The 13,685-nt window shown below is 42.7% G+C and overlaps 1 protein-coding gene across 1 annotated transcript in view; it reads left to right on the forward strand.

The window, feature by feature from the left end:
- The window catches only part of LOC133404253 (neuronal membrane glycoprotein M6-a-like), a 38,242-nt gene that overhangs the window by 17,909 nt on the left and 6,648 nt on the right, over window positions 1-13,685 (forward strand). The window contains exons 2-6 of the mRNA XM_061679979.1: window positions 908-1,100; window positions 2,134-2,290; window positions 6,734-6,887; window positions 8,741-8,817; window positions 8,922-8,987. Coding sequence (XP_061535963.1) covers window positions 908-1,100; window positions 2,134-2,290; window positions 6,734-6,887; window positions 8,741-8,817; window positions 8,922-8,987 — 647 coding nt within the window. The remainder of the gene's footprint in view (window positions 1-907; window positions 1,101-2,133; window positions 2,291-6,733; window positions 6,888-8,740; window positions 8,818-8,921; window positions 8,988-13,685) is intronic.

Raw genomic sequence — 13,685 nt, forward strand, 5'->3', positions numbered from 1 at the left:
AGCATCAATTAGGGAGTTTTCACCCAATGACTGTTGGACTGAGGATGGCCAGGCGGTTTAATGGTTCTCCCCCTTTTTTGCATTCCAAAAGAATGATTCATTGTTGACCCGAGAGAAAGCATGCCAATCATCCGGAGAGATACATACATCTTACGATATGTATTCTATTATTGGGTTGAAAAATGTCAATTTACTTTTTACCTTTTCACTTAAGTACATTGATAAATTTAAAATTGTTTACTTTTACTTATGTAAAGTAGTGGCTTCAATACTTTACCAGAGTTGTTTTTTTGCAAAAGTATCAGTCCTTTTAAGTACTGAATACTAGAACCTTTTACATCTCTGTTTATAACTCATGCATGTTCTCACAGAACTCTATCAAACTGAATACATTATTTCAAAATACATGTATTTTTTTACTTGATCAAATGTTAAAATGAATGCTACAATATTGCTAGTGGTTGAACAAGACTTGCATATTGTATATGAATACATCAAGATCCCCAAAAGGCCAATGGCCTATGTAGGCCTATGTATCACAAGTGCAATGAATAGTTTTAATTGCTGTGCTAAAGAAACATTTACCAGCCATTATAACTGCTTTTTTTCATTGCCATGTCACAACTGTAAATGATGCAGTCACAAAATAAAGAGGTGCTCACTATATGCGCTCTTCCCACATTTATTTCATGGTGTGATTTGTTAAATTGGAAGTTGAAGTTGAAGATGAGGTTAGTGCAACACATGAATTCCATCATTTTTCTTTCATTTAAAGAAAATATAGTTTACTTAGCTCTTTCATGTCAGTTTAAAATTTGGTGATTAATGGTCATCCTTGTACAATTCTTTGGCATGATAATGTAAAGTCATTGTTGCATTACACAGGCATGTTTTTCTGTATGTTCAGGTTGTAAGGAGTGTTGTGAGCGATGTGTGGGTAGTTTGCCCTGGGCATCCCTCATTGCCACCATCCTCCTCTATATGGGCGTGGCCTTGTTCTGTGGATGTGGCCATGAGGCATTGAGCGGTACTGTCACCATCCTCCAGAACTACTTTGAGGTCATCAGAGCCCCTGGAGAAACACTGGATGTGTTCACCATGTGAGTGACTACAAAAACCCAAACCATACCTGGTTATGTGATCAAGATTGGCACAAAATAATTTAACTTTACATTAAATGAATAACAATGTAATTATGTTTTGTTTCACTGCTCAAGTATTATTTATCAAGGCTTCCACTACAGTCTTAATCACAATGTCGTTTTTAACCTTGTGCTGACTAAGTTAATAAAGTCTAGTAATTTCACTAGAAATCTAAGATGACCAGGCAATGTCATATATTATGGGATAATACTGTTTGTATAATGGAAATTTTTTAAAACACGTTAGATTATGTGGTCCTATTACTCCTTTGTAAGACACTACGATAGACCACCTGACTTAAAAGTTATTATTCGGTTCTTCAGTGGTGGAATGGAGGATTACATATTTGAAAATTGCTGCATTAACCTCTAAAGCTGGAATTTCCACAACAGAAAATAAATGGCCAGAAGGAAGGAGGAAAAAATACAATGTCATTCAATAAAAAATAAACACTGCCCTTTTGTTGAAGCTCACAATTTCTATGAAATGAAGTAAAATGTTCTATATGGCGTACTAATACATCGCTATAATGTTCTCTTTAATATCAAAATTAGTATGCACTGCAGTAAAGCAATAATGTTGCATCCATTCTTTTGGTATAACATTGCAAGATGGTGAATAAAACACAGATTTTTGACAAATACAGTAGTTTTTTAACTCTTAATTTGTGTTTGACTGATGATGAATCCATTCATTTTAGATATGCTCCAACTTTGCTTTGTCAGAAATCAAGTATCATTTACATGCTTATTACTGTACATGGAAAAGACAAGACCTCCATGCACCGAAAAATAATTTGATTCGGCAACATTTCCACCTTTTATCAAAATAGACAAATTTCAAGCTTATTTACACTTGAAATGGCATTTTTTCTCTCTTAGAAACAAAATCCACCACCATAAGTAAATAATGACTTGATCAAATGATTTATAATACAGAGATTTAGAATGAACATTGAGAATGAAAAAGTGATCTTTATTTTCTCCGCAGCATTGACATCCTGAAGTACATCATCTATGGCCTTGCAGCTGGATTCTTTGTCTTTGGAGTGCTGTTGCTGGTGGAGGCATTTTTCACCACTGGAGCAATTAGGGATCTGTATGGAGAGTTCAAGATTACAGTTTGTGGACGCTGCCTGACTGCATTTGTAAGAAATCTTAGATGTGGCTGAAGAGACATAACTAAACATTGTTTAGGCATTTTAACTCATACATGTTATCGTGCCCCGCCCAAAAAATTGGTGATTACTTCATGGTAGTCAACGGGAACAATATGCCATTATGAATCAGAATCATCTTCATTTGCCAAGTATGTCAAAAACACACAAGGAATTTGTCTCCGGTAGTTGGAGACGCTCTAGTACGCCAATAGACAGTCAATTGACAGAGAATACTTTTGAGACATAAAAAACACAGTCACTGAGCAATAAAAGGTTACCAGTAATGTGGTAATGCTGGTACTTTTTTTTTTTATTTTATTTTTTTGACAATGTGCAAACAGTCCAGAAGACCATTGTGCAAAGGGCGCAGAGACTTCAGGATGTGTGCAGTTTAAAGTGACAAGTAGTGCGATAATCTGGGACAATGTTGATTGTGCAAATGTTGCAGATGCTACCCGGGCACATGAGTGGACACTATTGGTCAACAACAGATATGCAAATACTTTTTTCAGCAGTTTTGATTGTCTGTTGCAGTGGGGGTTTGGCCTTTTTGGTAGCAGCACCAAACCAGACTGTGATGGAAGAACACAGGACTGATTCGATGACTGCTGTGTAGAACTGCTTCAACAGCTCCTGTGGCAGGCCGTGCTTCCTCAGAAGCCGCAGGAACTACATCCTCTGCTGTGCCTTTTTGAGGATGGAGTTGATGTTAGTATCCCACTTCAGATCCTGAGAGACTGTAATTCCCAACGGTTGACATAGGGCAGTTGGACAGCGTGAGGGGCAGCTGTGGCAAAGGATGCCTCCTGAAGTCCACGATCATCTCTAGAGTCTTGAGCGTGTTCAGATCCAGGTTGTGTCGGCCGCACCACAGCTCCAGCCGCTCCACTTCCTGTCGATATGTAGACTCGTCACCGTCTTTGATGAGGCCGATAACTGTGGTGTCGTCTCCAAACTTCAGGAGTTTGACAGCCGGGTGCGTTGAGGTGGAGTTGTTCGTGAAGAGAGAGAAGCGCAGCGGAGAGAGGACACAACCTTGGGGTGCCCTGGTGCTGGTGGTGCGTGTAGATGAGGTGGTGTCCCCCAGCCTCACTTGCCGTGTCCTGGCGGTCAGGAAGTTGTAAATCCACTTGCAGATGGCAGGCAAGACGCTGAGCTGGAGAAGCTTGGACGAGAGGAGTTCAGGGACGATGGCGTTGAATGCAGAGTTGAAGTCCATGAACAGGATCCTCGCGTAGGTCCCCGTGCCGTCGAGGTGTTCTCGGATGAAGTCCAGTCCCATGTTGACTGGATCATCCGCAGACCTGTTTGCTCGGTAGGGAAACTGCAGGGGGTCCAGCTGGGGACCTGTGACGCGTGAATGAACGTGGTAATTTAAAAAATTTGATTATATTTCTGAAACACTACTTGTATTTTAAAAAAAAATAAAATAAAATAAAAAATTTGACATGAAATAACTAATAAGAGAAGCATGGTAGGACATTTTAATCTCTGAGAAAGATTTCCATGAACAGGAATGTTTATTTATTGATGCTCCTGCAAGAAGTTGTTTTCTTTGGGGTATGCAACAGGACTCTGAATGAGATTTACATGAGATCATTACGATATTCATAAACAGCAGAGGTGTGGACTCAAGTCACATGACTTGGACTGGAGACATGAATTTGATGACTTTAGACTTGACTTGGACTTGAAAAGCAATGACTCGTGACTTCACTTGGACTTGAACCCACTGACTTGAAAAGAAAACAAAGCACTGAGAAACAAACACTTTGTAGCTCTCTCTTTCTATAGCTATATACGTCACTTGTTGTTTTACTGTAGGAACATTTGAATGGTGGCAACATAATGCTGCTGGTCTCAATGATTATCATTAGATAAAATTGTCCCATGCTATTCTAAAAAAAAAAAAAAGAAAGAAAGAAAGAAACGTACAACATAGGCGGCACGGTGGCCGTCAGCCTCACAGTTCTGAGGACCCGGGTTCAATCCCCGCCCCCGACTGTGTGGAGTTTGCATGTTCTCCCCGTGCCTGCGTGGGTTTTCTCCGGGCACTCCGGTTTCCTCCCACATCCCAAAAACATGCATAAATTGGAGACTCTAAATTGCCCGTAGGTGTGACTGTGAGTGCGAATGGTTGTCTGTTTGTATGTGCCCTGCGATTGGCTGGCAACCAGTTCAGGGTGTACCCCGCCTCCTGCCCGATGACAGCTGGGATAGGCTCCAGCACGCCCGCGACCCTAGTGAGGAGAAGCGGCTCAGAAAATGGATGGATGGACGTACAACATAAATCAGAAATCATCATAAATGTGACAGTTAAATAAGGTATACATTCCAAGAACCACTGTTAACAGACACAGAAACAACAACAACAATTAACATAATAATAAGGACGTTAATTATTGCAAGAAAAAAAAAAACTACCAAAAAATCCACATTGCATTGTGGGAATCGCGCGACTTGGCATCACGTGCTGTATGCTTGTTTTTTGGTTAGCATTAGCAGCTAGTTTTGTGTGCAATCACGCAAATAGCTTCACAGCTGGCCGATCGTGCGCTATCTGGGCTTCCTTTTCATTACAGTCTGGTTTAGTCAGTGTAGTTTCTCAAGAATAGGTCTTTTTCTTTTTTTTAATTCACTTTATTTACCAATTAGCACACAGATAGCATCTATTCAACAAGAAGCTACATTTTCTTTGTGTCCTTTTCTTCTTTGCCTCTTTTTTACTTTTTACATAGTGCCACCTAGTGTTCAGATTGAGATACCACAGTAAAATAAAAATTGTGCCTTTATAACCAGATGACAGACTTGTGTTGCTCTTTTTTAAATTAATGCCTTGTTTTTGATAATCACAAGAAAAGCCAAGTTTAAACTGGAATCTATTTGTATTTGTGTTTGAAATTGCCTCAGTAGAAATGTTTGTAGACAAGAAAATGCTTGTCTACAAATGTAGAAACATAAAATGTTTTCTGCTGTATGCAAAATGTGAATTTAAGAAGAATTTAATTTAGCTAAAGGAGGAAATGGCGGCACGGTGGACGACTGGTTAGAGCGTCTGCCTCACAGTTCTAAGGACCGGGGTTCAATCCTCGGCCCCGCCTGTGTGGAGTTTGCATGTTCTCCCCGTGCCTGCGTGGGTTTTCTCCGGGCACTCCGGATTCCTCCCACATCCCAAAAACATGCATGGTAGGTTAATTGACGACTCTAAATTGCCCGTCGGTGTGAATGTGAGTGTGGTTGTTTGTTTGTATGTGCCCTGCGATTGGCTGGCAACCAGTTCACGGTGTACCCCGCCTCCTGCCCGATGTTAACTGGAATAGGCTCCAGCACGCCCGCGACCCTCGTGAGGATAAGCGGCTCAGAAAATGGATGGATGGATGGATAAAGGAGGAAACCAATTGGTTTTTCATTATGAAGTGAAATGTCTTATTATCTCTTGCTCTTTCACCAAGCAAAAATATATTTTATCCTTAAACTTGATTATTCGATAGAATTGTAAGTAGGATACTTGATTACTAATTGCAGCACTACTGGATGCAAACTCCTATTTGTAACAGGTCTGGGCTGCTGTGTATCAGTAGGTAGAGCGGGTCGTCCAGTGACCAAAGTGTAGCTGGTTTGAATCCCGGCTCTGACAGTCTGCATGTTGAAGTGTCCTTGGGCAAGACACTGAACCCTAATTTGCTCCCAGTAGGCCTGGCAGCGCCTTGCATGGCAGCAGCCGCCCATTGGTGTGTGAATGGGTTATGCCCAGTTGTTGGCAAAGAACTCTTACTCAATCTGCCGGCTCAGGAACTCAACACCAGTTGACTAAAATGCATGTGATATGGTGTTCATTTACTAATAAGTTCCATAGACACGCTATAGGCTTTAATTGCTTGTGCTGGGACCACTAATAACTGCCATTTTCTGTCCTCTCTTCTCTTGTTCTCTTGGTTTAGTTATTGCATCTCCTCACTGGGTGTCCCCTCCCCCGTCCACAAATAAGAACATGATTTGACTTTTGTAACGTTACTTGTGGTCAAATAGCTAGACTAAATATTGTTTGTCTGTGGTTCGCACCCCTATTCTCCTTGTCCACTGTGTCCCTCGTCTGTCCCCTAAAACCCTTTTCTGCCCAGCTGCATTTTCAAAAAACATCACAATAATTAAAAAAAATTAAAAAATAAGCAGAGGAAGTATTTGAAATTTACCTGTTTCACAGCAAAACTGTTCCAGCATAAAAGGCATACAGATCCACCATTCTGCCTGGCCATGCAGCTGAACAGGACAGGTTAAAAGAAAGAAAAACAAATGACATATTTCCCTTTTTTAAAAAAAAGATAGTGGTGGCCTAAGACTTGACATATTGGTCATTGTCTCTCTTAAAGACTAGAAAAACACAATTTATGATTCTAGTTTTGTGTTACTGATTGCTTTCTTTCTGTTCAGCTGATGTTCCTGGCCTACTTATTTTTCCTGGTGTGGCTGGGTGTGACAGCATTCACCAGCCTGCCGGTCTTCATGTACTTCAATGTTTGGTCCATGTGCAAGAACACCAGCCTGGTTGAGGGAGCCAACCTCTGCCTGGACCTGCGCCAGTTTGGTATGTAACATAAACGATTGCTGGTGCTTGGATCTAATTAATCCCAAAATGGGTCACGTGTCCCCGATTGTTGCTAGGGAACATGCATCCCTTACAGTAATCAAAGTTGCCCATCCCTGATCTACATTATACAATAATAACCTTCAATTCAAAATCTGTAATGGTTATACAAATTGGAATTCAACCAAGTCGTTGGTTAGGTTTCGTCTGTCTTAGCGATATGTCGGGTCAGTTGGTACTGTATGTGGGAATTTTTATTGAATGAAAACCTGACTGTGTATTTTATGATGAACAATACTGTTGCAGGCATATTCGCTGTATTGCTAAGAACTACCAGGCAGCTTAACAGCTGCATAATATTCCAGCCTGTTCAACCTGCTAAGTGCTCACTCAAGCTTCTTCTTCTGTAAGCCAAAAGAGCCTTCATTCACTTTTGTGACACATCATCCATACCATCGTACCATCATTACCGCTTATCCTCACTAGGGTCGCGGGCTGCTGGAGCCAATTCCAGCTATCTCTGGGAGGGCTACACCCTGAACTGGTCGCCACCCAATCACAGGGCACATAGAAACAAACAACAATTCGCACTCACATTCACACCTACGGGCAATTTAGAGTCTTCAATCAACCTACCGCGCATGTTTTTGGGATGTGGGAGGAAACCGAAGTGCCCAGAGAAAACCCACGCAGGCCACGGGGAGAACATGCAAACTCCACACAGGCGGGGCTGGGGATTTGAACCCCGGTCCTCAGAACTGTGAGGCAGATGTGCCTCTCGCACAAAGATAACCGGGATAGCATGCCCGCAACCCTAATGCGAACAAGCGGAACGGACAATGGATGAATTGACTCAACAGCGCCGCCATATGCTCAGGTAGGCCCCTCCCAGTGCAATAATTATGGGTGTGCAAACATATGTGATAAAAGGAGCAGAGGGGCACATCATAAGCAGACCAGAAAATAGGGCCACCGCCTTAGGTAATATTAAAGGAATAAGGGTATGTACATTGCACACCAGAAAACAGTAGTGGTTATAAACTTCCTTGCACATCATCAAAGATGTAGGTGACTAGGCAGATTGTTTCAATGTCATAATATTATCTATATTATTGCCCTGCGATTGGCTGGCGACCAGTTCAGGGTGTACCCCGCCTGTCCCCGCAGTTAGCTGGGATAGGCTCCAGCACGCCCGCGTCCCTAGTGAGCAATAAGCGATACAGAAAATGGATGGATGATTTATTATTAAGAGTACTTTATTTACAAATATACTAGTATTACAGTTAAGAATATTAAAATGTTACTTAAAACAATTAATAAGGGTTTTATCATGGCAATGGTTTAGAATTGTTTTGAAATTAGAACAAACTGGAAGTCAACCAGGGCGGCATGGTGTGTAACTGGTTAGCCCCCGCCTCCACAGTTCTGAGTTCCCGGGGTTCAAACCCGGACTCCTTGTGGAAAGTTTTTATGTTCTCCCCGTGCATGCATGGGTCCGGTTACACCGGTTTCCTCCCACATTCCAAAGACATGCATGGTAGGTTAATTGGAGACTTTAAATTGACCGTAGATATGAATATGAGTGTGACTGGTTGTTTGTCTGTATGTGCTCTGTGATTGGCTGGCGACCAGTTCAGGGTTTACCCCACCTCTTGCCCAAAAATCAGCTGGGATAGGCTCCAACACACCCACAAACCCTAGTACGGATAAGCGGTACAAAGAATAGAGTGATGGATGGAAGTCAACCAGTGTCACAGAACACATTGTGATTGATGTTGGAGGCTCCATTGTACATATAAATAATAGACACAAAACAGGATTTCATAGTCGTAATAGTCTTTCTGTTCATCAAGGGGCTGTGACCATATCAGAGGAGAAGAAGGTTTGCACGGGGTCTGAGAAGTTCTTCAAGATGTGTGAATCTAATGAGGTAAGCTGCTGCATGATTTGATCTGACCCAAATGATAAGAAATATAAGACATGCATAAGAAGAATATTCATTAACAATATTAAGTTTTATTGTGACTTTTGCAGCTGGACCTGACCTTCCATCTGTTCGTGTGTGCATTGGCCGGAGCAGGAGCTGCTGTGATTGCAATGGTGAGCACACAACGAATTGCAAAGTCCTTTAAGAAAACAATACTTAATTTAGACAAGTTCGCTGCCTCTCGCCCAAAGTCAGCTGGGATAGGCTCCAGCTCACCTGCAACCCTAGTGAGGATAAGCAGGACAGTAATTTTACTGATATTCAATTTATTATATCTATTTTTGTTGCGGTATTTTATTGGAGGAAATTATACTGGCAATTGTTCAAATGACTATATCAAGCTTCCTTTTGAAGCCAGCATGAGGGCGAGGGGTGAGGGGGTCTTGGCAAGATGTCTGCAGTGTGAGTGAGTCACCAAGCTTTGCAGATATCAGAATTGATGGTGTGATTCAGTCCTTTCAGAGATCCATCTCTATGCTATAGACTGTACATTTACTAGGCATCTACCAACATCATCGCTGTTAATCATATCAATCTTATCAATTCATCAATATTTGTCAGCCATTGTGTAAAAAGCTAAACTTCACCACTCCCCTTCTTCTATTTCTGCACCCGTTTATTTCTCCTTAGAGTCATAGGAGTTTGGCATTCATCCCAGAAAAACCTCCACCCACTCACACGTTGCTTTCAGAGGACCAATTTTCAGTGTTTAAAAAATGCCAGCTATATATAGGACACCTAATCTGCATAAATACAATTTATTTCTATGCAGTTTGGGAGATGCTGCATTATTATCTTTCCCCTTATGAAATTCAAGATTCTGCATATTTGATTCAGATAAGCCAAAATTGCTCGTATTTAGAAAGGGTGTATTGGTTAGCACGTGTGCTTCACATTTGAGAGTTTTGAGAGTTCAAATCACTCTGGGATGGAACGGTGAGCGACTGGTTAGAACATCTGCCTCGCAGGTCTGAGGACCGGGGTTCAAATCCCAGCCTTGCCTGTGTGGAGTTTGTATGTTCTCCTCGTGTCTGCGTGGGTTTTCTCCGGGTACTCCGGTTTCCTCCCACATCCCAAAAACATGCATGGTGGCTTGATTGGGGACTCTACATCGCCCATAGGTCCGACTGCGAGTGCAAATGGTTGTGTGTTTATATGTGCCCTGCAATTGGCTGGCGACCAGTTTAGGTTGTATCCCGCCTCTTGCCCGAAGATGGCTGGGATAGGCTCCAGCCTGCCCGAGATCCTAGTGAGGATAAGTGGTACAGAAAATGGATGGATGAAATCACTCTGGTTTCCTCTCACATTCCAAAAACAAGTTTGGTAGGTTAACTGAAGATTCTGTCGATTGACTTGTGGCCACTTCATGGTGTATTAGGCCCCCTGCTGATATGGGATCCATCTCACCCGGGACTGTGAAAGCACGCTTTTAGTTTAATTTTGAAATGCCGTTCTGCATTCTTCGTAATGGGGCTTCTTCGTCCTCAACGTTGGCTCTTTCTGACAGTCAAGAAAGCCCTCTCACTTTTCATCAATAAATTGTTGCAGCGCTTGATCATTTTCATCAAACTTTTTTGGCGACCAAATGCTTCCATGCAGGTGTCGATAATGGCAGTTTTGTGCTCATCATGTGCTTGGGTGCAGAGTTTAAGGCCTCGTTATACTCCCGCGGTCGCGTGGCCGACAACGCCCGCACTGCATTACACGCACACGGCAAAAATAGTTGCGTCTAACGCCGCGGAGATCATCTCACGTGATTGGTCCGTTTTAGTCACATGCTATGATGACGTACTCAGCGTGCTCCTTGGTTTCACATAGCACCTACACCGCCGCCTTCTCGATCGATTTTGCAGCATAATTAAATGTATCATCTGGTCATCTCGGTCCATTTGTTCTAGCAGACTCTGTTCCACGGTCGCCATTGTTGGTGCTTTGCTCCTTGTTACGGAAAGGAAAGGAAAAACGGCTACCGGAAATGGCCACAAAATGCAGAGGAAACGCCACCCTGTGGTATCCTCGCCAATACCAGCTGTAGCGACACCCCCGACTTGGAGGAGAACTGCAGCATACTTTTAAAACAGCGCACGTGGGTTGCGCTTGAGTATAAAGGCAAACTGCGTGCGGGATAGCAGCAGTGACGTCAGCGAGGTCTCCGTCCGCATGAGTATAAAGAAGCCTTTAGGGTACTCTGCAGGTAACATTTGCAAGAGACATTAATGGAATTGTTTCTCAGTTGTCAACGCGTTTGATGGGTTTACGTACCCCGCCTCCTGATAGTTGGGATAGGCTCCAGCACTCCCGCGACCCTAGTGAGGAGAAGCGGCTCAGAAAATGGATGGATGGTCTTTATCTGAAAAGATAGCGCCTCTGAGACAACTGACTGAAAAGAAGTTTCCATGGGAGTGGAATCATGAACATGAGAAATTGTGGTGCAACTTGAAGAAGGTGCTTACAAAAGAGCCAGTTCTTAAGTTTTATGACCCGGTGAGGCCTATTGAGATCTCATCAGATGGAGCTGGAGCTGTTCTTATGCAGAAGTATGGTGACTGGCAACCTGTTGCATATGCTTTGAGATCCATGACGGACGCAGAGACAAGATATTCACAAATTGAAAAAGAACTGCTCAGCATAACATATGCCTTTGAAAGATTCCACCAGTTTGTGTCAGGGCAAGCAATCAGTGTTGAAACTTACCATAAACCACTGATAGCGTTGTTCCAGAAGCCACTCAATGACTGCCCACTGAGAATCCAAAGAATGATGATCCGGCTGCAACGCTACACAGTCAATGTGATGTACACCCCTGGTAGGCTGATGTACACAGCCGACACTTTATCCAGAGCTGTTGACCCAAAAGACCCAGCCAACACCAAAACGGACAATGATGTAAAGGCGTATGTGAACATGATTATGAGCGCACTGCCTGTCGTGATGGAAAAATTTAGCTTATAAGAACAGAGCCCAGCAAAGACGACACGTTGGAAACGCTGTGCAAAACTATCATAGATGGATGGCCCAACTGTAACCAAGACTGCTCACTTGTTATTACTGGAACTGCAGAGCTGTCGGTGGTGGTGGCATCATCTACAAGGGAATCAAAATAGTCATTCCAAAGAGTCTATGAGGAGACATCCTCAAGAAGATATATGCAGGGCATCTTGGCATTGAAAAATGCAAAAGGAGAGCACACGAGCTGATGTATGGCCACGGATTAATCAGGATGTGACAAATGAGGTGTCAAACTGCTCAACATGTTTGTAATATCAAGCAAGCAATCCTGCAGAGCCACTTAAGCCTCAACCGGTGCCAGACCGACCTTATTTGAAGGTGGGTGCTGACCTCTTTGTTTCTGGAGTAAAGGACTACATTGTGGCCACAGACTATTATTCCCTGTATCCAGAAGTCTGTAGATCGCACACTATGACAGCAGAGACTGTGATTACATCCATGAAAGCCACAGTCGCAAGACACGGTGTGGACCAGAATTTTCCAACATGAAGTTCATGTTTGCCACAGCATAGGACTTTGTTCACACAACATCAAGTCCTCACTACCCGCAGTCTAACGGGCTAGTGGAAAGGTCGGTCCAAACTTTGAAAAGACTGATGGGCAAGGCACAGATGGGACAGTGAAGATGAGTTCTGCAAGAGCCTGCTGGCATACCGCACAACGCCACTTGAGTGTGGTGTGTCGCCAGCTCAGCTCCTTATGGGACGACACCTGAGATCAAACCTGCCCATTCAGGATAACCTACTGAAAGCAAAGGAGGCAAACAGTGTGAAGAAGGTCAAGGAGCAGCAAAAAGCGAACAGAAATTCTATTATGACAGAGGACCAAAGAGCCTACCTGAACTGCAAGCTGGGGACCAAGTGAGGTTTAAAGACAAAACAAACACATGTACACAGAAAGCAAATGTTCTGAGTGAAGTTCAACCATGGTCATACACCATTCAGACAGAAGATGGAGCTCTCCTGAGACAAAATTGCAGAGAGCTTCTCAAGGAACCTGCAACTGGAGAACAGAGATTTGAGTCTGCTGAACAACCTCAACACACACTCAAGGCTCCATCACCTGAGTCACCTACCCATATACAAGAACAAACACTCAGAAAGTCTTCAAGAAATGTGAAGCCACCTGAGCGACTCATTCAACAGATTTAAATGTGTTTATATGTTGGTTGTGATGTCATATCTATTTAAATTTTAAGTACAGTTGTGCACTTGTGTGGTGCAGACTGAGGTTAGTACAAGCTGATTTCGTTGTGAACTTTAAGTTAACTGAGTTTAGCTTAACAAGTAAAAAGAGTTATTATTATTCTTCAGGTGGCACGGTGGTCGACTGGTTAGAACCTTGTGCTGGTTCATGTGATTGCTGACTATACCTCCACCCAGTAGGGGGCGTTCGGGGTCAGTGAGTAGATTAACCACAGAGGTGAAACATGTTGAGATTTCCCTGGCTGTACATATGATAAAATCAAGTTCAATATAAAGTACCTTCTTCCTCAAGTAACAACATTGTTAATGAGAACCCACAACAAAAGCAATACACCCTGGACCACTATTTGATGGTCTTTGAAGGCTCTAGCAGTAATGACACAGGTGTCTATGAGTGTTAGGCCACTAACAATCAATGGAAACGTCAATGGCATTTGATCGCAGGCAAAGAGAATTACGATTATGGATTATTTAACTAAATTTACAACAGACCTCCTCCTATTACAAGAAACGCACCTTATTGAGTCAGAAGAAAAATGCCTCGACTCGAATTTCACTCAGGCTATCTCTGCCTTTTATAACAGTAGACAAAGAGGA

Source organism: Phycodurus eques, chromosome 6 (assembly GCF_024500275.1).
Source record: "Phycodurus eques isolate BA_2022a chromosome 6, UOR_Pequ_1.1, whole genome shotgun sequence".
In the NCBI taxonomy this organism is placed as follows: Eukaryota; Metazoa; Chordata; class Actinopteri; order Syngnathiformes; family Syngnathidae; genus Phycodurus; species Phycodurus eques.